General features: G+C 38.8%; 2 protein-coding genes across 12 annotated transcripts in view; both read left to right on the forward strand.

Annotated features, from left to right (window-relative positions):
* The window catches only part of CAMTA1 (calmodulin binding transcription activator 1), an 833,565-nt gene extending 820,182 nt beyond the window's left edge, over positions 1–13,383 (forward strand). For 6 of the 10 annotated variants that reach the window (XM_057499667.1, XM_036925330.2, XM_036925333.2 and 3 more), the window contains 2 exons: positions 1,064–1,094; positions 10,134–13,383. In XM_057499667.1, the coding sequence (XP_057355650.1) occupies positions 1,064–1,094; positions 10,134–10,166 (64 nt within the window). In that variant the 3' untranslated portion in view covers positions 10,167–13,383. The remainder of the gene's footprint in view (positions 1–1,063; positions 1,095–10,133) is intronic. The other 4 variants (XM_036925331.2, XM_036925334.2, XM_036925337.2 and 1 more) reach the window with 1 other exon arrangement.
* Positions 13,384–14,640: 1,257 nt separating this feature from the next.
* VAMP3 (vesicle associated membrane protein 3) lies at positions 14,641–22,933 on the forward strand. 2 transcript variants are annotated; one of them, XM_036925329.2, is made up of 5 exons: positions 14,641–14,770; positions 16,487–16,568; positions 19,393–19,551; positions 20,299–20,350; positions 21,138–22,933. In XM_036925329.2, coding segments are annotated over exons 1-5 (315 nt in total). In that variant the 5' UTR covers positions 14,641–14,768; the 3' UTR covers positions 21,158–22,933. The 2 variants fall into 2 exon arrangements, with proteins under 2 accessions (XP_036781224.1, XP_036781223.1); XM_036925328.2 differs by lacking the exon at positions 14,641–14,770 and adding an exon at positions 14,777–14,907.
* The last annotated feature ends 31 nt before the right edge of the window (positions 22,934–22,964 follow it).

The following is a 22,964-nucleotide window of genomic DNA, read 5'->3' on the forward strand; positions in this document are numbered from 1 at the left end:
GACAGGTTTTCAAGAAAGTTACCTTTTTTCTCTTCAGGCCACTTTAAACAGGCATCTTCACACGTAAACTGTCCTTGTTTCTTCTCTTATCCTCAAGCTTGTAAATATGTATAAGTAATAAAACCTTGGTCATATGGGCAAAATCACAAAAAGTCCCACGATCTTTTCTTTTTTTGGCCAAAGCCATGCATGCAGTGTGTTTACACTGGGCAAGTTTGCCAGGGTAAGATTTTTAAACAAAATATAAATGCATAAAAGGTTGTTTACCAAGGTAGGCTGAACAAAGGAATCCTTTCAGTGTTGTTTTTAGATTCTCTTTTTGTAAACTAGTAGAGAAGAATTTCATGAAGATTTTATCTTTCTTTGGTTCCCATTTTAACTGGTAATAACCTCCTAAAGCTAGCAAGAAGGTTTATTATGAAGAGAACATCTGGTTATGACCTCTGAATTTCTACTCATTATTTGGGATTAAATAAAATAAAAACCCCTATTGGCTCTTGCCTATGCTTTTTCATATTTCATAAGTTAGGAAAATAAGCAGGCCAATTTTAATAACCTTTGTATACCGACTGTGTAAGAGCAGTATTTACTTCCCATTCCTATATATGCAATTAAGGAACTTGAAGAAATCCTGTAAACCATCCTGGAACTTTGAACTCCTGTTCTCCCTTGGATGAATCTAATCTTGTTTCCATTCTGGGTTATTAAATATTATTTTAAGAGAAACTGTGACATGTATTGTCCCTTTGAAACACTAAAGTAGAAAACCTCGTATGACACCCTCTCAGCAAAGGTGGGTAGGTAGTGACTTCAGAAATCAGTAACAAGTGTCCCATTTCTTAAGGATTTTGCTAAGTCATAGGACCCTAACGTGTTTAGACATTAAAAATAAATTGGTGAATTTTCTACCTGCTCATCTCACATACCCCACCACCACTCCTCTCTTCTTTCCAAAAAAGGAACCACTTTATACTCTCTTTTTGTTGAAGTAAAGCTATTTATAAGATTTCTGTTGTGACCCTCACATGCTAATAGCTCTTTGGTGTTGTTTTACTGTCTAAAGCCCCCTGGTGGACCATAGGCTGTACAAAAGGGTGAGTTTAGCTGCCTGCTAGCCAGTTTATCTTTATCTTCCATTTTCAATATTTTGCTTTTTGCTTGCTTGCATGGGGCTGCAGCCTAGGTATGCCAGTAAGTTTCACATCCATTTTGAATGAAATAAGATCAAATAAAAACTAACCCTAATTACTAACACTGCTACTTTATACAACATGAAAACAGTCACGTACTGTAGATGTGCAAATGCATGAGTAAGTGTAAGGGAGGACCTTCTGGACTGCCACAGGGCATGCTTAGACCGTGGTGGAAGATGCCTTCAGTACACATATGGCTGGTGGTACAAGTTTAACCTAAATAAGGCTGCACTATAAGAAAACATCAAGAAGGTGGTTATTTGTGATTACAATGATTTGCCATGTGAAATTACCTCAACTACTGCTGTATCCAGATTTTTAAAGCAAGAAGGCTCACTAGGTGTACTGGCTCATTTTTTTTTTTTTACTAATCTGTATCTTGTTTAGAGTTACTGTTTCCCCATTACTCTGTTTCTATAGCTTCATTTTCCTAATTTCCCTTTCCCTGGCTCTGTGCGGTAAGTCAGTAAACAAAAGCTGCAGCTGCACTTTGAGAACCAATCCAGCACACTGGTTATAAAATAGTGAGCAAATCTGACTTCCAGCATTTAATGGCAATGCTAAATAAAGAAACTGTGGTGCAAGGGGCCTTAAATCTGTATATTCCATATTGCAGTGCAGAATGGATCTTCCAATAGAATCTGTATTTTAAAGCGATGATAGTGATGATGACAACTGGGTTCTTGAGACCTTAGAATATGGTGCTGATTGATAAGGACACACAAGGGGCAGAAGTCTCTGCCAGATGTGACTATTACAACACATCTTAAATTATAATAAAGATATAGGGTCAGAGAACTGATTTTTTCAAAGCCAGGAATAGAATTCACCAGTATCAGACTTGAATTTAGATTACTTTGACAACTCTTATCTTACAGATAACAATAAGGGCAATGTATTTAAAATATTTCATCAACTCAACACATCCAGTGCCCTCTTTTCTTAACCTTACATTAATACTATATTTAGTCAATTGTAAGATTTCTAAGAAAAGATTATACCTCCCAAATCTGAAACTTATAATGTTTCTGAAGGTATTTCCCATCTAACTACATTTATGTTGATGCTAATATTTATTCATTGTATTTTAAGCCAAAGGTCAGCAAACCTTATCTTAAAAGGCCAGATAGTAAATATCTTAGGCTTTGTGGACCATACAGTCTCTGTGGCAACTACCCAGCTCTGCCATTTTAGCATGTAAGCAGCCCCAGAAAATATACAGATGAACCATTGTGGTTATATTCCAGCACAGTTTTACTTACACAAATTTGCATTGGGCTGATTTGGCCCAAGGGCTGTAGTTGCCAACTTATGATAGGAGAATTTTTATAAGTTCTTCTAAATCAAGACCTTATCCCTATAAAAGATTTAAAGTCTCACCTATTTAAAACCAGGGATAGTAACTGACAGAGAAATTTTCGTTTTTTTTTAAAGCAGCTATAGTTATCTGTAAATTTAATTAGTTTTCTTTAGCATTAGACAGTTGTATGCAATTAAAATATTTCAGGTGAGAGAGTTGACTCAGAGATGTCTTGTGTTTGAAATATAAGAGAAAAGGAGAAAAAATCTCCATTTCTCTCTCTATTACCTGTCACTCTCTGCATACATAGATAATATTTCTTTCCATTTAATAAAAACCTCCAAGAGAATAGATGCATGCCCTAGTATTCAAATGTCATAAAAGTTGTAGTATCTTGCATGTTATATGCAGTTAATACAGTCTGCTGCAGGGAGCCAACATTTAGTAAGAGTTGTTGTGTACATGCTTTTGAAGCTTGTTAGTTTCTGGTATGTTTATGATCATTTTTAAGAATACATTTTCCAAAGGTGCTTTTCAATGCCAGCCCCTACCTTAATTTTCTTAGTGCCTGCCACACTCTGTCATTGAGTTTCTAAAATTCCTCCCCATGCAAGGAAAGTTGGAATTTCATAACATCCGTTACGCTGCTCTGTCTTTAGGGAGTTTCAAATATAGGACCTGAGAAGCTTTAAGGTTCCTTCCAGTATGATCAGATTTATCTAACCACATGAATGAGGAATAGCTTCTCTTTGGCTTTGTCTAATTACCAGCAAGCTCTCTCTCCCACTTGGTGCCATCAGAGGAGTCATCAGTACGCCCTCTAACAGTCCCCCAGGTGAAATTACTCTTGGGAGTCAGAGCATTCCCAGAAGAGAATTTATATTCCTGGGGTTTATGTCAAGAGGGCAATATGCTTACTTATTAATTTATTAAGTATCCCATATTTCAGACATTTAAGGCTTACACATCAAAAGATAATGAATGCTTGAGAACTTAAAGAATTCAATTGTATGGTACAGTGTCTCTAAAACACTATTTGACCCCAGCTTGCAGGTTAATGAAGCAGAAACTGTCTGAAAAGGTAGGCAGTGTCCACTACCAGAATCAAGACACAATCAGCTAATTCTGGCAGCACAGCAATTGGAGAGGGCTGTCTGTGTCTTCAGATTTTTCATTTTTGCTTGGCAAAGGCTAAGATAAAGCACCCAGTACTCTTCACTGATTCCGGCTCATTTTTACTCCGCCTTTCCTCCAGGCTGAACCCCTAATATATCCATTCACTTCAACTGGAGTTTTCAAATTCCTGACGCTATCATAGGATTATTTTGTCTTGGACACAGTAACTTGTCTATTTAAGAGAAAACTTTGTGATACATAGGTATTTAAATAGACAGTTTTCATTATTTTTCTTAGTTAATTTAAGTGTTACATACTTTCAAAAACTGGAGGATTTTTTGAGGTTGAAGAAACTTTAAAAGTGCACTTACTGAAAATACTATCATCTTGTTGGATTTTGAGTACATCAAGTGGGATGTCATTTGGCGGTACAGCTAGAAACCAAGATAACCACATATGTAAGGGATATAGTGAATGGCTGGGTTACATAGCAGACTACCCTGGAGATACTGAGACTAATGCCTCTTTTTTCTAGTTAGAAAATGGCTTTCCATGTTTTTAAGGTACTTCTTTTTTGTGGGTATTAGAAAATGTTCCTAGGGATCAGATAGACTGCTCTGAAAAGCAATGCCTGGACAAATTCCTTCTTTCCCTATCTGAAATGATATTTCCAGGGGGAAGCTTTATAACCTATAGCAGTCACCACAGGTAGTAATATAAACAGTGGGAATTCTGGTATTTAAATAACCTGTTTCTTGTAAATTGCTGGCCTAGTTACCTGTGTTCTATAAAGGTGGGTAAGCCATCCTGCTGGAATAAAAGAACCCTAATTGGAGCATTAAGAGATAACACTTTTCGGGCACACATTTTTAAACAACAGATTTTTTTTCTGTATTTGACAACTGGGTTTCCAAATACTTAACTTTTGCCGGATGCTGCCAGTTCTCTTGGTAAGTAGTGGTTTCAGCACCATTGAGAGATGCCCCTCAAAATTTTTTCACTGGGTCATTATCAAGTTCTGCAAGTTACACTTGCATCTTTTGCTGTTACATACACTTTGATCCAAGGGACAATTCTCTAAGATGCCTGAAAGTATACTGTTTAACTGAGAAAAGTAGACAACTGTCGGCCAACAACTCTGATATCACACTTACTTTGTTACTCTGATGTGAGTCATAGTTTTTGAGGATCCCGGGATATTCACTGAGGAGTAAGAAATAAATGTGGGATGTGTCACCATGGATGTGATTTAAATCTCCAAAGTAATTTTGTCTTACTTGCCTCTTATAGGAAATGAATATTTTTGGAACACAGTGGTGTGTGTTAAATTGCAGACAACATGCTCTGTGTCATTCTTATTTGGCCTCTCTGTCTTTTTTGTTTTGCAATCCAAATGAGATTTCTGGAAAATGGCAAGACCTCTCTTATCCTAAATTCCCCACAAGCTATTGCAGCTTTCAGAGCAACAGGTAACTAATCAGAAAGCCACATCTGGCTGCCCTGTATATTTTTGACGTCCAGCATTGCGAGACTATACCTGCTGAAATCCACTGACTCATGAAACATTTCTCTGGCTGAGCGTTACCGAGTAGATGTAATGGAGCAGCTTTGCCTTACGCTTTACCCATGGAGCCATTGTTTGCTACAGGTTTCTGCAGCAGGCCTACAGCATTGATTCATGAATTGTCATTGGACGTCTGGTGGAAATTAACCCTATGGGCTTTTGCTGGCTTTCAGGGCTGTTGCTTATTACATCACTTCAGTACATTATGATGCAACATATTTTTTTTCTGTTTTTTTGGTTGAGACAGCAACAATATCCCAGAGTGGTGATTATTTTCAGCCTAGGATGCTTGGGGAAACCCTGAGATTGTCTTTAATTTTAATAGTTGAATGGTCACAGATAAAGCCTTGCTATCCTAATCGCCAGGCATAGGAATACTATGCCCTGTTATGTGGAGGTTTGGAAACGGCCGTCGCAGCTCTCCTTACAGTAGCAGTGGCCATGTACCTGCAGAAGCTATAGTGTCTCTACTGTATTAGTGGTCTTTACAGCCTCAAGGAAGACTGCCCTGCCTGTCTTCCGTGTGCTGAGATTCAGGAGTAAGTGCAATGATTATGGGATTTTTAGATACCCTGGACACTTTTAGGTTCAGTTCGTTCTTAGCCCTGAATGAGCCTCGCAGGTATATTTCCTTCAGAGAACCAAAAACTCAGTAGCCCTTAACTGAGTTTGTGTAACATAATGCAACACAAGTTTACTGAACATCTATATTCTAAGTTCTACAGAAATGGTGACCATAGGTACTAGATTTCTGTGTATTCATTCCAATTTTTAAAATTCTGGTCTATATTTACCAAATTTGTGTGTTGAAGAAATGGGCTTACAACACAGGTAATATCAATGAAACCAGTTCAATCAATTGATTTTGGTTTTGTTCTATAAAATTGGATTTTCTCCACTGGATTTTTCAGTTGGTTTTTTTATATCATGGGAATATAAAACTTGTAAGACAGAGAGTAGTAACAGATGGATAGAAAAACACCTCATATTTTCCCCCCAAAGAATGGCCAGCAGGAGTAATTGTTACTGCAAAGAAGTACATATGCATTGTTGCACATTTTGGAAATACAAATAAGCAAGGAGGATCACCTAGAGGTAACTATTAAACTTCTATCATGATCTTTCTGGTGGTAGATGTATTTTTAGTTACCATACACCATTCACACCTTGACTGACAGAGATAAGGCAACAACAAATTTCTGTAACCATTTGAAACTGATTTAAAACACCCATTTTCTAGAATTTGCTAATTCTATTATCAGATGTTCTAAATCACTTAAGTGATACAAGTAATTGTTTTCTGTTTATTTGGAGGCAATGTTACTTTCAAACATTGTTTTATCCGATTGACATTTGATTTAAAACAAGACTAAACTAATATAAAAATTAGGTACCTTTAGCTTATCCTAATAATCTGTCCTAAAGTAACATAAAACTCATGATCTCAGTAGAACAGATTATAAAAGTCTCTCAATTTCATCTAAACTTCAGAGGTGAATTAACAACAACGTGGGTTGCAAATTGCAAGTTGGAGAATGAAGCTAAAGTTCTCCCATTTCCTTGACTTTTAGACCACTTCTTTTACATGTTTCAGGTCTTTGTCATAAAATCATAGGTATGTTTTATGTGAAAGTAATTTTTGTACTCTAAAGCATTGCAATACAATTGACACAGGATCTTCTAAAAGATGACAGCTTAGACTGAGAAGGTGTGGGGAAGCTGGGGTTCCTATGGCCAGGATCCTCACTGAACTTAAACCACCCGATGATGTAACTGGCCTGTTGCTAGGCTACCACTTCCACACCTTTAGGCAATAAGCTATTACTGTGGTACATAGAGAGCTCGGCCCAGTGCTCTGGGCGGAGGCAGAACGCTAGTGCTTGACCTACCACTGGGAGAACAAGCCGGGTAATAAACCCTTTCACTCCAAAAAATGTTTTGCTGTCAATTTCTTTGGTCACACTGTATCCATAGCAAACTTGCCCGGGGCTGAAACCCGTTCGCAAGACAGAAGGGTAATTGTTAGTTGCTGTCAGCTTTCAACAACATAGTCATCCCATGCCATGGAAATTTTCCAAATGCATATTGTCTATAAAGTCTTCTGGAGAACTCAATAAAATTGGATTTAAAAAAAAGTTTTGTTATCCTGAGATTTAGTAGAGGCAGTGAAGTGTAGTGGTGAGGTCGGATAAACCTGGGTTCAAATCCCTGCTCTGCCATTTATTAACTATATTATTTGGGGGCAGGTTGCTTAATTCCCGTAAATCTCAGGTTCTACGTTTACAAATTGGAGATAGCGGTGGTGTTACGAGAAAAATAAGGTAACATATTAAGTAAGTTGTACAGCTATTGAAACATAAATGTTCTCTTCCTTTTTCCTAATTCCTCCTTTAATAAATTTCTGTAAAAAAAATTGCCTATGCCGTTTAAGTCATTGTGATACATTTATAGTGCTAGTGTACTGTGAAAACTTCATCATGAAACTAAGTACTAAATTCTCCACTTTAGCTCAGAAGTTATGAAAGCCTAGAAAATACATCTGGAAATGGGCATGTCTCGTGTTTCCAATGGAAACACTCAGTGGCCCTCTCTGTGGACATGCATCTCTCCATAGTGGTATGTGAGGCTATCACTACTTTTATAGCAGAGTGTTTACATGGTAACTTTGAAACATTATGAAAACTTCTTTGACTTTTTAGTTTTAAAAGTTACTGCAAAAAACTGCAAAAGCAAATGTGACCACTTTAAATAAAAGTTAAATGTCTAAGTTATACCCACTATGAACAGCTGATTACAAATTCTTTGATATAAAACTATATAGAACATTTCTGGTTTATAATTCACTCTCCATTTTCTTTTAATTTCAATGATGAACTTAATATTTTTAAAGTATACTCCTGTTCACTCTAGAAAAGGTGTGAATGAATATCTTTGTGTTTATGCTATCAGATTTTGAATTCACAATTCTTCAAATTTTAGAAATCTCATCAGTGATGGAGTCACTGTTGCATATTTGTGAATGAATTCTGTACTAGTGCAGAAATAAAATATAGTGAAGTAGCATGCACATTTTGCAATAATTCACCTAGGTCTGCACAAGTACAGATACATTGCATGCCCAGAAGTAAAGGTGGCATCGATGCATGCCTTGCATTTTTCCAGCCAAAGGGCTGCTAGTATAGATATTGCATGTTTAAAAATTGAACACAGAATATAGCATGTTTCAATTTTTAAAAAGCCATTTATCAAGTATGCATGTCCAAAATTATAGGGACCTATAATGATGCACAATTCTGTATTGTAATATTATCCAAATTACCCTTAAATTCAATAATACATGGTATACTTAATTACTAAATTTAAAACTAAATAATACCTGGATCCAGTTATGAACATAGCAGTGTATTCTTAATGTACCTGTTAAGAAAAAAGGATTTAAAAGTTTGAAGACATACTGTTGATCATGCTGGGCTTGGTATGTTTAGTAAATAAATCAGACAAGCAAATTTTCAAGCATTATAATTCTTTTTAGCATTACTGATGATAAAATGATAAAGCTTTTTTTCTGAAAGAGAGCAGCTTCTCTTTGAAGAGATTGTATCAACTTTGCAGAATACTCAGAAACGATTGTGCTTGGAGGTGGTAAATATAATTGTTTTCTTAAATTGCTATTATAGCATATGTGCCATTCTTTGAATCCCACCCTGTGTAATACAGCAACAACTTAACTGCTTTTTCAGAATGTTTTCTTCCCACCAGAGAATTTCCAAGAATCTCTTCACAGAGTAAACCAGCATTTGTTTTAAAATAAAATTTAAATTTATTGGTATAACTTAATAGGAGACACCATACTCCTGGAGAATGAGAAAACTGGTTTTGGGGACTGCTGATCTCTGTCTAGGCCCATATTAGAAAAACAAATCAAACTTTATTTTGTCATGCTCTTGAGGTTCGAAACTGCCACTTCTATTTGGCTAAAACCATCCTCTCACACCCATTTCTGGGAAGCGAATGTTAATTGTAGCGTATGAAGCACTATAAAGTGATGCATACAGCAGGCACCAACTTCAGGAATTAGACTCTGGAGCTGCACTGGCATTTGATCATTCTGCTATTAGAGCAAGCTCCTAATTATTTGTGAGTAAAAAGAAATACAGCTGAACAGCCTTTCCCCTGGTACCCCATCCACATCAGGTGGCCGTATTAAAAAACTAAGGCAACTTCTTATATTAAAAAATACAGATTGGAGGTGATAATTAACAAATAATTTGCTGATGTGAACTTCCCATGACTGTTTATAAACAACTTCATTTAAAAGTGTCTACTACATGTCTGATAAATAGAACAAAGTACCTCATGGGTCTCACTCTATGGCTGTCCACTTGGGAGCCCTGGGGGAAGTGATCTGACCATCTTTTAAAGTTACAGTGTGGAATGGGAGGAAAGTAAGGGATTATGAAAATCAGAACGACTCCACCATATCTGAGTGAAATACTACAGTTGTGCAGATAGATGTGTGATCAGGTTCAAGATACCTCACAGTGTTCAGTCTGGGAGCAAAGCAGCAGTTCAATCCCTAGGTATACCAGAAGCTAAAAAAATGTGTGTGCAGTTGCCTAGCTTGCGTTAATGGAGGCCCACCAGGCCAAACAGGAAGTTACGTGATCAGTTAACTTTTTCGAAGAGGAGCATGTTATTGGAACACTTCATTTAATGCAGTAAGCTTTGGCTTTGTTTTGGTTTAGAGCCACTTGATGTAGGAGCGAAGTTTCAGGAAGGGTCATGTCTTCCTCGTTGAGTGTTTTCCCCAGCAATTTAACAGGAGGTCCTTTTGCTATCAACTCTCAAAAGAGTATTTGTCTTGGTTTTTCACTTCGGAGGGATGGTAAACGTCCTTTCCTTTACCTGATCTCCATTTCACTCTATAGTTCTCACCTGGTATCTTCTGTTTCTCTTCCAGAGTGAAAGAATTGAAAAAGGCCAAGGAACTTGAAGATATACAGCAGCATCCCTTAGCAATGTGACATTGCTTTTCAGACTATTTTCATTTCTGTTTTTAGCAGAGACATGCAACAACATACACACGCATATGTGCGTGCGCGCGCGCACACACACACACACACACACACACACACACACACAATCCCTCTGCAGTTTTGGGGAGATCAGCTGCAGGATTTTAACAGGAATGTTTTGGTCATTGCATTTGCACTTTCATGGACAACTTTTAATTTGATCAGCAAGACATCTTGGAACTCAATCTTCCATTGGATCATGGGAAAACAAGACACCACAAGGAATTGAAAGAGGCTTCTTCTGCTTAGGAGAAGCCTTCTCCCTTCTCATACAGGGCTGTACTCAAACATCGTGTGGAACTGTGCAAATACTTATACCAAAAATATAGATAAGAAAAGGTGGGGATGCACTAGCAAAAAACGAGAATGCTCTTCCTGCACCTGTCAATTATTTCCAAGAAGCTGAATCTTTGGGATTGGTTCTCAGTGGAGGGCTTAGATCATACAAATCTTTATTGGGTCCGTGTGTTCTCATTTCCCTCACTGTTTTTCTTTTGTTTGTTTGTTTTTGTTGTAATCTCTACAGCACACAATGCAACTTTTAAAATCTGCAGGTTTTTAATGTGTGGAAATTTGCAGAGGGGCGGGTGTGTGGTAAACGGGTAATGTATGGGAAATAATGAGAAACAGCTTACGGTTTATTTTCTTGTCCCCACCACCTCCCAAGAACCTGCGAGTATAGGAGTCATCTTATCCCTTTTCTCATGTTCAGCACTTTAATTTTTGGCCTTACTTCCATGTGCAATGAGAATTAGAGAATTGGTAAAGCATGTAGCTTTTTTTTAGTAACCTTGGAAACTGTAGTCATTCTAAGGAATCATAAACCTTGCCTGGACATTTGCCACCTAAAAGATCAGTGTGGTGCTGCGTTCTGGCCAGTAAATTCCATATTTTGGCTATATCTCATCCAAACTGAGCAGTTTCTGTGTATATATAGAAGGTAGAAATGGAAAGTGAGAAAATATTTGAAAGGGATTATATTAATTGCTAAATATTTTATTCACAAAGGTCAATAACATGGCAAGATAAACTTATTTGTATAGTTTTGTCTGAATGAGCAAGAAAAATGTGGATGTATTGTTTGTATATATTGTATATATTAAAACAGAGATATGTGCATGAAATCAAGAAAAAAGAAATGAACAAAAGCAAAGCATTAGTGGCTATGGTCTGTAAAATGAAACAAAAAAAACTTTATTTCACTATAAGAGTACTTTATTTTAAATGTTCTTTAGAAGAACATTTTGCTAAAGCATGACTAAACTGCAAAAAAAAAGAGCTACTGTATTTAGACTTAGGAAAAAAGGCAGAGTAACATTACTTAAAAAAAAAAAGGATATGTTTACATTTAATTTTGGCTACCAGGAGTTTATTTTATTTTATTTAGTATTTTTTTGCCAATGGTGCCAAGTAATGTGAATGCTAATATTGCTTAAGAAAATTAAGTTACTTTTGCTAAACAGATAATCATGAGTCAGTGTAAAGCTTAACACCATCCACTCACTCCAACAAAGGACACTTAGAATGATCAAAACCTGACAAAAGAAATAGTATGATAAGTAGAAAAATGTCTCATGTTTTCATATCTCCTGATGGAAACCAGAAAATGTAACAAAAATTGCACAAAAAAATTACTAAAAATTAAAAAGATGCAAACTGGTCTTGTGAGGATGTCATGGTATACTACTCTTTCCACATAATGAGGAGCCAAAGAAATCTGATGCTTTTAAAAAATTAAACTACTAATGTTAAATTGAGAGAATAAAGTTTGCATTTGCTGATGCCAGTTTAAAATTCCCAGGTCAAGTTTCAGGATCAGTTGGTGTAAAGCTGAGATAATAGTTTTTTCTTGGTTCTGGCTGCCAACTGTGTGTTAAAGCTCAAGGCTTGTTGTGAAGCCTGAAAATATTCACAAATAAGCTTTTAAACTGGTGTCGTTAGAAGGGAGGTAGATACAAAAAGACTGTGGTAAAAACTGGGGTCAGTGCTCTTGGTGCCTTTTCTATAATTGTACTTGTTTTTTAATTACTTCCTTTCACTGCCAACCTCGGGTTACTGTACAGTATATGTCCTACTGCTTGTGATCAGCTTGGCAAAAGCGACAGCCCCACAACTAGTGGCCACCTGTACATTTGTAAACTGACCTGACTCGATTTTGTTTTTAAATGTGTGGATTATGTTGCAGCTATTGCAGTCCCCATCTAGCTATCTATTATTTAACACAATTTGACCTATAGGAGGACACTGTGTAATTTATAAACACAATTTTGCATTCATAAATGGGAATAGAATGTGAAAGCCAGCTCTTTCAGAGTATCATATATTAATACTGAATTTAGATACATTTATTCCATTTATTATGGTACAAAAACTGATCTTTTGACAAGAGTAATGACCTCAGTGATTCGCTTTAAGCCTCACATTTGTTATTATTTATGTAATGTTTCACACGCTACATTATTAATTGAGTAAGTTAGACAATTCTGGAAGATGAAGACTTAGATAGAATTAGGAGGGTTCTTACGGAGGGGATAGGAAGTAGGTTCAAAACCTACCAGTGTAGCCTACCAGTACAACTGTGAATCCTAGGTGAGGTACAAATGCACTTCCACTGAAATGAAGCATTTCTGTCTGCTTTTTCTTGGTTGTGAATCTTAATTTTGAATATAAGATGATAGGCAAGCGCAGCTTTCTTGGATAATCTGAATTCCCAAGTGCCAGGAGTAGGACTTCATTATAAAATTAATAGCTAATCTTATTCTGTCTCCTGAAGATTTAATTGCTATTCTTGTTACCCATTTGAAATCAGCTGTACTGTGTGAACGAAATAAAGACAATTAACTCGAACCCCTCTCTGGCTGCACGGTCGCTTATGGCAGTTCCACACAGTAGTTGGCGCCCAATGGGGGGTCCCTGAGACTTGCATGTAAAACTAGTCTAGATGTCTTCTTTTTTGTAAGTTTTATTTTTGTAATTGTGCATGTAAAGCATCATTGAATCAATGGATCTGTTGAAGAAATCAGCTGCTGGAAACCATGCAAAATGTTTTGAATTGCCCTTAAAATATGGAAAATGTTTTCTGAATGCTTTATATTCTTTCTGCTGTAAATTAAAAATGAAGAAAATTTCCCCATACTTTGTGTGTGTTTTGATTATACCTAATACTGAAATCCAAGGTCATCAGCAAGTCTCAACCATAGGGAATAATTTCACGTACTTCCACCCAGATACATGTGCTGACATTGAATGTTACAGTTTCAGATATGTCCATGAAAAAAATTCTTAGCGTGAGCCACTGTTCCTAGAACACTGCTTTTCAGCTCTCTTAGGCACCTCTCAACATATCAAAATCATTTGTCTAAGTGCAGTGATTTGAAACAAGGATAGCAATTTAAATTCATCAGTTAAAATCCTCTGAAGTTTTTTAAAATGCCTTTTCCAGCTGACTACTAATACCAATATTCCCTTCTGAGAATTATGTCGTCATTGCCTCATTCTCTTTCCCTGCAGATCCTCATATGCGTCCCCGGGCCCTTTTCTATGTGGTCCGTCTCAGTGACCCTTTGGTCTGTACAAACCGTGTGCATTTCCACTGTTCTGTGTTCACGATGTTTGTTCATCTCTTGCCTGGAAAGTTCTCTTTTTAACTACCCAACTCAAACCCCATCACTTTTGTGGCATTCTTGTCGGTTGTAACATGCTAACATTCCCTTTTCAAATGACTCCACTTGGAGTTGGAAAAGACAGTTTAGTACTTAGGTATTTTACTTTTCATTTCTCATCTAAACTGCTAGTTGACCATGTTTTGTAGTGTTTCCTTTGTTTTTCCTGTAGTTGGGAAGAATGCTTTCAGTAACAAACACGTCGCAAAGTAACTGCGTTCCATTTGTGCCTCCACCTCCGATCAAAAGTAGAGGATCTACTCTGTTCTAGGGCCCAGAATGCAGAAGTGTAAAAACTACGCTCCCTGATGTCAAGGCTCCCACAAACATTGAAATATGGTCTGGACAATGACATATCTCTGTCACAAATGGTACACGAAGAGCGGGGACCTAACCCACTCAGTGCCTGTGCTAAATATCCCAAGTGGACTTCCCATCTCTTTTTAACACGTTGTTTGGGAAAATGGTGTTTCCAGGACCACTGGGTTACCGTGGGATGTTATGCAGAAGTACACAGACTGTCTCCAATATTGTCATGGTCAGAGAAATGGCCTACGGACCCAAAATAACGTAGCGCCGCCGCCCTCATTTACCCGCACAGTCCCTGCAAACGCCTAATGCTCCACGTCCTCCGACGTCTGCACGGGCGGCGGTGGTGACAGAAGCTGACACCGGACGACCTGCGCTCGAGGGAGGCGTGGTCGCCGCCCCGCCCTCTTCCGGATCGCTCCGCCCCTTCCGGCGCACTCTGCCGGGTGACGTCATCGCCGTCGCGCCGTCGCTACCCCGCCCAGCTCCCGGCTTCCTTACCCCCTACGCCGCTGTCGACCCTCGCCCGCCGCCGCCGCCGCCGCCAGAATGTGAGTGACGCGACGCTGTGCTTGGCGGGACGGTCCGGGCTAGGAGATGGTGGCCCGCGGCTGGCACCCTGCCCGGCCAGATTCCGGCCGGCCATCGCTCGGATGCGGGCCCGCGCTGGGGCTCCGCGGCTTGGGGGGTAGGCGGCGTCCCCGAGGGTGCTGGCCGCAGACAAGCTGGGCTGGCCCCGCGGCGCCGCCAACCTCCCGGAAGGGCTCCGCTGCTGTCCGGCGGCCGCCGAAGGGGCGAGGCCGGGGCGGCCGGGGGCTTTCCGGAGCTAGAGAGCGCTCCCCACCCAGTCCCCGTCCCTTCTCTTTCCTCAAACGGTCTCCGAGAGTAGCGGGCCCCGGTGTTGGGCTGGGCTCCGGAAGTTGCAAGGGAAAGGACCTGGGCCCTGTATTGAGGTACCTAAGGTCAGCGTGGACTCGGAAAAGAGCTGTGGCTTTCTCCCATTTTATACTACGCACTCTTGTAGTGGCCCTTGGAAACGTGGAGTTTCCAGTGTAACATGCAGAGAATGCTGTCAAGAATAACAAGGACCCTGTGTGCCCCCTTCAACCTGCTCATTGCTTGCCTGCAGAGGAGAAAGGAATGGGTGTTTTCCGTGGGTTCCTTATAGGAACTAAGGACAGCATTCTGGGGTGTTGGTGCTAAGGCCGCTGTGCCAGTAGATCACACTGGTTAAGATCTTGATACGTGGAATTATACCAGACCTGGTCTAAACGAAGACTACACTGCCGCCAGTCGTGTTGATTTTCTAAACCTCTACTCATCTATGAAATGGGGTTAATAGTACTAACTCCGTTAGTGAGTTACGAGGATTAAGTGAAAAAACATTTGGAGAAAAGGTACCAGTATGTGTGACCCTTTGCTATTATCTGTCAGACAATAAACTCTGTGAGGGCAGGAATGGGATCCATGTATCTCGGACCTCTGACACACGGTGGTATAAAATAACTGTTGAGTCAATGAATCAGCGTGGCTGTGTGTCTAAGACACACACTAGTTGCTGTCTTAGACCTCTAAGACCCGGGAGTCTGAGCTGTTAGAGAAGTTATATCTGAAAATTGAAGCGTTTCCAACCAAAAATGGAACCAATAAGGACTTCCAAGCCAGAATGGTCAAAAAAGATCTGCCTGGGGAGAAATATAGCATTCAGTGGGAATTTTAAAAGTACAGTGCCTTTTTAAAGAGGGAGCATTGCTTCTGCTTACTTACCTTGCTCACTCACACCCCTCAGCACCCTGCATCTTGGTGTTCCTGACCCTGTTTCTGTAAATGAATCTACTTCCCCATAGTGGAAAAAGGACATTCTATAATTGTTCATAACTATGAAAACAGTTCTTGCCACAGTGAAAAGATCAGGTTAGCACTGAGTGCATTTATGTAGGTGCATGCCTTTTAGAACAAATAATTTTAGAAATCAGGAAGTAGAGTTTACCTTTCTTAGCATCAGGTGCTTCAGAGATACAAAGTAGGTCCTATTAAACCTTCACTTCAGATCCCCGTCACTTTTCACTTTTAACGTGGGTGAATCTTGGGAATTAGAGGAATTGGATGAAATGTCATTAGAACCTTTGTTCATTACCATAGGAAGGATTTCTCTTTTTTGCTTTAGTTACGAAATTTCTAACACTCAGGGTCCTGGAATAACATCTTCACACTTGCAGAAATGTATCTGGAATCACCGTTGACTCATACTCCTTCCCGTGTTTCAGGTCTGCAGGTGCGCCTGCGACTTCAAGTGCTGCCTCTGGCAGTAATCGAAGACTTCAGCAGACACAAAATCAAGTGGATGAGGTATTGCCCTGAAATGTTGAAAACATGAATTTTAAACCAACATGGGAACACTCTGGAAATAATTCTATTCAGAGAAAGTATTATAAAAGTGTGAATATAAATGTTGGTTCTATCACAAATGTAACAAAAATTTGTCCCCTGGTATTCTCAAAACCCTGATCTAATCTTCTGAGAAGTCAGATTCTCTGGTTTCATGCTTGTTTTCCTGTAACTGAATTACATGCCTAAAACACAAAACACTCTTTCCTAAGAGCATTCCTCCAAGAACCACTTATAATATATATTTTGCTACAACAATAACCCATTGGAAAAGAAAAAGGAACCACTTTATAAAAGAAGGTAAAGAATCTTGAGGATTAATTCCTCAAGCCAAGACCAATCCTTCTGACCAGGTTTTTCATCAAAATGCTTTTTCTAGTTACCCAGCCTGAACAAGCCTCTGTATAATTCAACTAATTCTGTTCTAATTTTATTCTGCATGAAACTTTTGTTTATTTATGAAATCAAATGGGGACTTTTTCTTAACCAAAAGAGTTTTAAAGACAGTTTTGTTTTTTTGTTAACAGATAAAACTTACATAACACACAGCCATTTTGAAGGGTACAGTTCAGTGGTGTTTGGTGTATTCATAATGTACAACCATCACCTATGTAATTTCACAATTTTTTCATCATCCCAGAAGAACACCCTGTACACATTTAATGGTCAGTCCCCATTCCCCCTTTCTCCCATTCCCTGGTAATCTGTAATTGTCTTTTATGGATTTTCCTGTTCTGGATGTATCAAATAAAGGGGATCATCCACTGTGTGACCTTTGTGTCTGGCTTCTTTCACTTAGCCTCATGTTTTTGATGTTCATCCAAGTCGGAGCCTGTGTCAGTATCTTGTCCCTTGTTATGGCTGAGAGTGTTCCATATGTGTCTACATAATTTGCTTATCCATTCATCTCTTGTTGGATTTTTGAGTTTCCACCTTTTGGCTATGATTATTGCTGCTGTAAACATTCATGTACAAATTTCTGTGGGGACATAGGTTTTTATTTCTCTTGGGTATATACATAGGAGTAGAATTGGTGGATTATATGGTAGTTCAATGATTAACTTTTTAAGGAACCACCAAACTTCTCCACAGTGCCTGCACCATTTTACATTCTCACCAGCAATGTCCAAAGGTTTCTGTTTCTCCACATCATTACCAATACTTGTTATTTTCTATTTTTTGGCTATAGCCATCCTAGTGAGTATGAAGTAGTATCTCATTGTGGTTTTGGTTTGCATCTCCTTAATGACCAATGATGTTGAATATCTTTTTATGTGCTTGTTGGCAATTTTTATATATTCTCTGTAGAAATGTCTATTCAAGTTATTACCCATTCTTAATTGGGTAGTTTCTTTTGTTGAGTGGTAAGAGTTCTTTATATATTCTGTATATTAAACCTTTTTCAGATGTATGCCTTGCCAACATTTTCTTCCATTCTGTAGATTGTCTTCATATCCTTGATAATGTCTTTATAAAGTCCAATTTATTTTTTTCTTTTCTTGCTCTTTGATGTCAAATCCATGAATAAATCCAAAGTTATTAAGATTTGACTCTTATATTTTCTTCTAAGAGTTATATAGCTTTAGCTCTTATACTTAGGTCATTTGATCCATTTTGAATTAACTTTTGAATATGGGATGAGATAGAGGTCCAAATTCATTCTTTTGCATATGATTATGTCATTTTCCCAGTACCATTTGTTGAAAGAGTGTTCTTTGTTCTATTGAATAATCTTGGCAGCTTGTCAAAAATCAGTTGGCCATAGATGTTTGGGTTGATTTCTGGACTCAGTTCTGTTCCATTGGTCTCTGTTTTCTTATGCCAGAATCATACTATTTTGATTACTGTAGCTTTGTAGTAAGTTTTGAAATTGGAAAGTGTGAGTCCTCTAACTTTGTTTTTCTTTTTCAATATTGTTTTAGCTATTAAGGGCCCCTTGCAGTTCCATATGAATGTGAGGACTGGCTTTTCCATTTTGCAGGGGACAGTAGGAAAAATGGCCATTGGAATTTTGATGTTGTGTTGAATCTGCACATCACTTTGGGGAGTATTGACATGTAACAATATGTATGAAGTATTCCAGTCTATGGACTTGGGATGCCTCCTCATCTAATTAGGTCTTGAATTACATTGAGCAGTGTTTTTAGTTTTCAGTGGGCAAGTCTTTTTGCCTCCTTGGTTCAGTTTATCCCTAAGTATTTTATTTTGGATGCTAGTACTATATATGGAATTGTTTTCTTAATTTTCTTTTCATTACCAGCATATGGAAACACACTGGTTCACAGATTTTGATCTTATACCCTGAACTTTCCTGAATTTGTTTAACAACTCTGGTAGGGTTTTTTGGTGTGTGGATTCTTTGGGATTTTATTATATCTGGAACTATCTGAAATAGAAAACATTTTACTTCTTCCTTTCCATTTTAGAAGTCTTACTTCTTTTTCTTGCCTAATTGCTCTGGCCAGAACTTCTGGTACAGTGTTGAGTGGCAGTAGTGAAAGTGGGGTACCCTTATTCTGTCCTGAAGTTAGGGAGAAAGTTTTCTGCCTCGCACCTTGAGCATGGATGTTGTTTTTCCATGTGTCCTTTATCATGTTAAGGAAGTTCCCTTCTGTTCTTAGTTTGCTCAGTGTTTTTATCATGAAAGGGTGAGCCTCCCACAAATGAAAATTTGTCATAAAGTTGGCTCAAATAAAGTACTGACCTGAACAAAATGTGCCACTGAATTATTGAGAATTTTTGTTCTTCTATTTCGTTATACGCGACTTGGTGTGATCATATTCAGGTGGTGGACATCATGAGAATCAATGTAGATAAGGTGCTGGAAAGAGACCAGAAGCTCTCTGAGTTAGATGACCGTGCAGATGCCCTGCAGGCAGGAGCTTCCCAATTTGAAACGAGTGCTGCCAAGTTGAAGAGAAAATACTGGTGGAAAAATTGCAAGGTAATTCTCTTTTAACTGGTCTTTAAGTCACCCTTTGTTATTCTCAGGGGGTTGACAAAAGCTATAAATAATGCTGGACTTTCATGAATCTCAGAGGTGAATTTGACTTGCCACACATGGAAATTTGGATTGACTTTGAATCTAAACCACTGCCTGCATCCCCTTTTCTTCTCCCCACAACTAGGAATTCTCCATGTTCTGTGGCTGAAAAATAGGAGTGTCCAAAATCAATCACAAATATAAGCCCCTTCTAACCTCCACTCCACAGAGCCCTGAACGCAGATTGATGGGAGAGGGCTGGAGTCGTGGTCAGTTTGCGTGTGGTTTTGTGAATGGCTTCCGTGTCGACCGAGAGAGCTGCTCGAAAGCCACAGTGTGCTCCACAGCAGAGCAGAAAGCAGCTGCACAAGAAATGGGGCCCACAGTCTATTCTGTACAGCTCCCACGTCCCAAATACATCCTGCCCCCTTCCTGGTGTAGAAGAGACACTATCCCATTCACGGGACAAACTTAGAGGTCCTTCCTTATGTGGAAAACTTATATGGCACCACAAATCATTTGAATATCTTACAAAAAGCAGATAAGTAACCTTCAGGCCCTAATAGAGAGCATGAAATTCAGGCTTTAAAAATTATTTCAGATTGTAGTGCACCTTAACTTCTCTTTCAGTGACTAGAATGGTATTATATGATACTCGGGTACGCACATGGATCTGTCTTAGAAATGTGGACGTCTGTTTCATTGCAGATGTGGGCGATAGGGATCGGCGTCGTCGTCATTGTCATCATCATCATCGTGGGTGAGTCCTCAGCTCCCTGGGGAGGTTAAGTCCATTGTCTTCACAATTAATTTCATGTACAAGAACTCAGAATAAAAGTGCCCTCAAATGTTAGTTTATACCAAAGGGTTTTGTTTTCTTCAGTAAATCTTTTAAATACTTGAGTGTTACATGATTAAAATCTTAGATTCTTGAGATTTGAAGTTAAGAAAATATATTCATTTCCACTGACTTATCAGGTTGCTCTCTGAATATTATCTTCTTCAGCTATTTCCCTTTATGAAAAATAGTATAGGCTAGTGATTGGAAGTGTGGGCCACCTGTGATCTCCCCTAGCTCCACCACCACCATCCAGCACATGGCCTTCAGCAAGTCAGTTCATAGCTCTGAACTGCAGTTTCCTCATTTGTAAATTACTACCTACTTCATATGTTTGCTCTGAGGACAAAACTGGTTAATATGTAAAAAGTGCTTAGGATTGTATCTGGCATATGATAATAGTTAATAAATATGTGTATATATAATATACATACATACAACTACTATTATTACTACTACTACTTCCAGTATATACAGTGTTGGAACAACTCATTGCTGTTCTTAGCCCATTACATGGGAACTATTTAAAGAAACAATTCTTTTGTCCTTTCTTTTGACACTCTCCTCTAGCCCTCTACAAAATGTAGAGAAGCTATTAGGAAATTAGATGAATTTAATTTTTGTTCACATTCAGACAGCAGCGCTAATGTTAGTTCTGGATTTGCACTGAAAGACTAACCCACTGTTTTGCATCTCCCCTGCTTATTAGTGTGGAACATTTCTTCCTGAAGAACCAGTGAAATTCCAGCCTGCTGTTCAAGAAACCTCTTCAAGACTTTTGACTTAGAGCCTGCCATGTTGTTAAGCTTACCTTACTGTTGTATTCTAAAACGATTATTTTCTGTTAGTTGATGTAAAGTTTAATTTCTAGGAAATGTGCCTTTGTTTTTTAATATGCACTCCAAACTAGAGGTGTGGTCAGCCCAGTACACTGTGCACAGTGCCCTTGCAAATTCACATATAGGCTGATAAGCTTCTTCAGTTCCAGAGTGTTATGATCTAGAAGTAATGTCTGATTAATTGCCATTAATTTCAGTCAAGGAAATTGGTTCCAAGTTATCAATTCTCATCGTATGATGTTATCTTTAGAACTGTATTTTAAACTTAGGGGTAATCAGATTTCCAATTTGTGCCTTCCAGAAAGAACACTACTGCCTAACGCAAATCGGTGACAATAACAGGCTGTGCCTTATTTTGCTGTTTTTCTGATTCCCTAACAGAGAGCCCTCTACTGTTTATAAGCACTACTGACTCTGGTTGTATTTAAAATAAAATGCTGGTAAGGAGTTTTCACTCTTACATTAGATATGAAGATGTTTACTTTCTTGTTATTGTTATGTATCACTTGCTAAAAATATGCCTTTAATCAGAAATAATAACGTCTTTAAGATATTTTAATAGAACTATGGCTGTGACCAAAGGTTCTCTTTTGCCAAAAAGTTAAATGCCAGTAAAATGTCCTTAAGTCTGTTCCTGACAGATAAATTCAAAGAAGTGACAAGTGGGATTTAAGGTGCCCCTCAGAATTAAAACTGCAGTGTCATGTGTGAACCATCTACGTCCTGACGGGCCTCGCTTGCTTGCGTCTGACACACTGTAAGTGGTGGTGTGACTCCCCTTCAGTTTGTCATTTTTCCCAGGGGTTAGAGGAGGTTTGAGCTAGACTCTGACCATCACATACCTAGAGACACAGCTTTATCCAGCAGTTTGCAGATCATCAACTGTGGATCCAGTTGGTTTCTATAATTACGTGAGCAACAATTTTGTAGCCTTCAAGTGAGACCATCTGTGAACTGGTCATTATCTGACCCCACAGACAATACCTTTTTGGAGTTTGTTTCCTATTTTAATCCATATTCCACTTCCTAAATCTGTCTTCTAAGTTCTGCTTTCATTTCGGCATTGGTCAGTGGTGGATGACTTTTCAGAGGATTGTTAACCAGAGACTCTTTCTTTGATGTCATAGACTCTGCACAAGATGCTGCTTTGGAAATAGCTGTTGTCGTCTGAGAGACTGTTGTATATGTGAGACTTTCAGCATCAGGGTATGTGGTGTAAGGATGGAAATTCCGGTAGGCATGAAAACTGGCAAGGAGGCACTGAGGGAGAAACACAGTTTTACCACTCTGTGGCTCATTCTTACTGGCACATTCTAAAATTCTTGTTCACATGCTAGTATGAGACTTAACAGAGCAACAGCACTGAGATGCACCAGGGCATGGGCTCCATTTCTTATCTGTTCCCGTGACATCACGGAAATGACACAATGTTGGAAGCATGCCGTGCAGTGTACCCAGCTGTGAGAAAACAACAGCCTTCAGCACGGGGACATCGGCCCACCTGGCTCAGGGTCTCTGGAGACCTTGGTGCTCTCTCCTGAGCCTTGATGCGCAGTCCCATGTAACCCACTGGCTCCTGCCCTAACCCAGGAATACCTCGCTTGTATCTGCATTTAGCTGGGAACTTGCCCACTATAATGAACGGAATAAACTGTTTATAAACATAGTTCTGATACCTGTGTTGCTTATAGAAAAAT

The sequence above is a fragment of the Manis pentadactyla genome, chromosome 4 (assembly GCF_030020395.1).
Source record: "Manis pentadactyla isolate mManPen7 chromosome 4, mManPen7.hap1, whole genome shotgun sequence".
NCBI lineage: Eukaryota > Metazoa > Chordata > Mammalia > Pholidota > Manidae > Manis > Manis pentadactyla.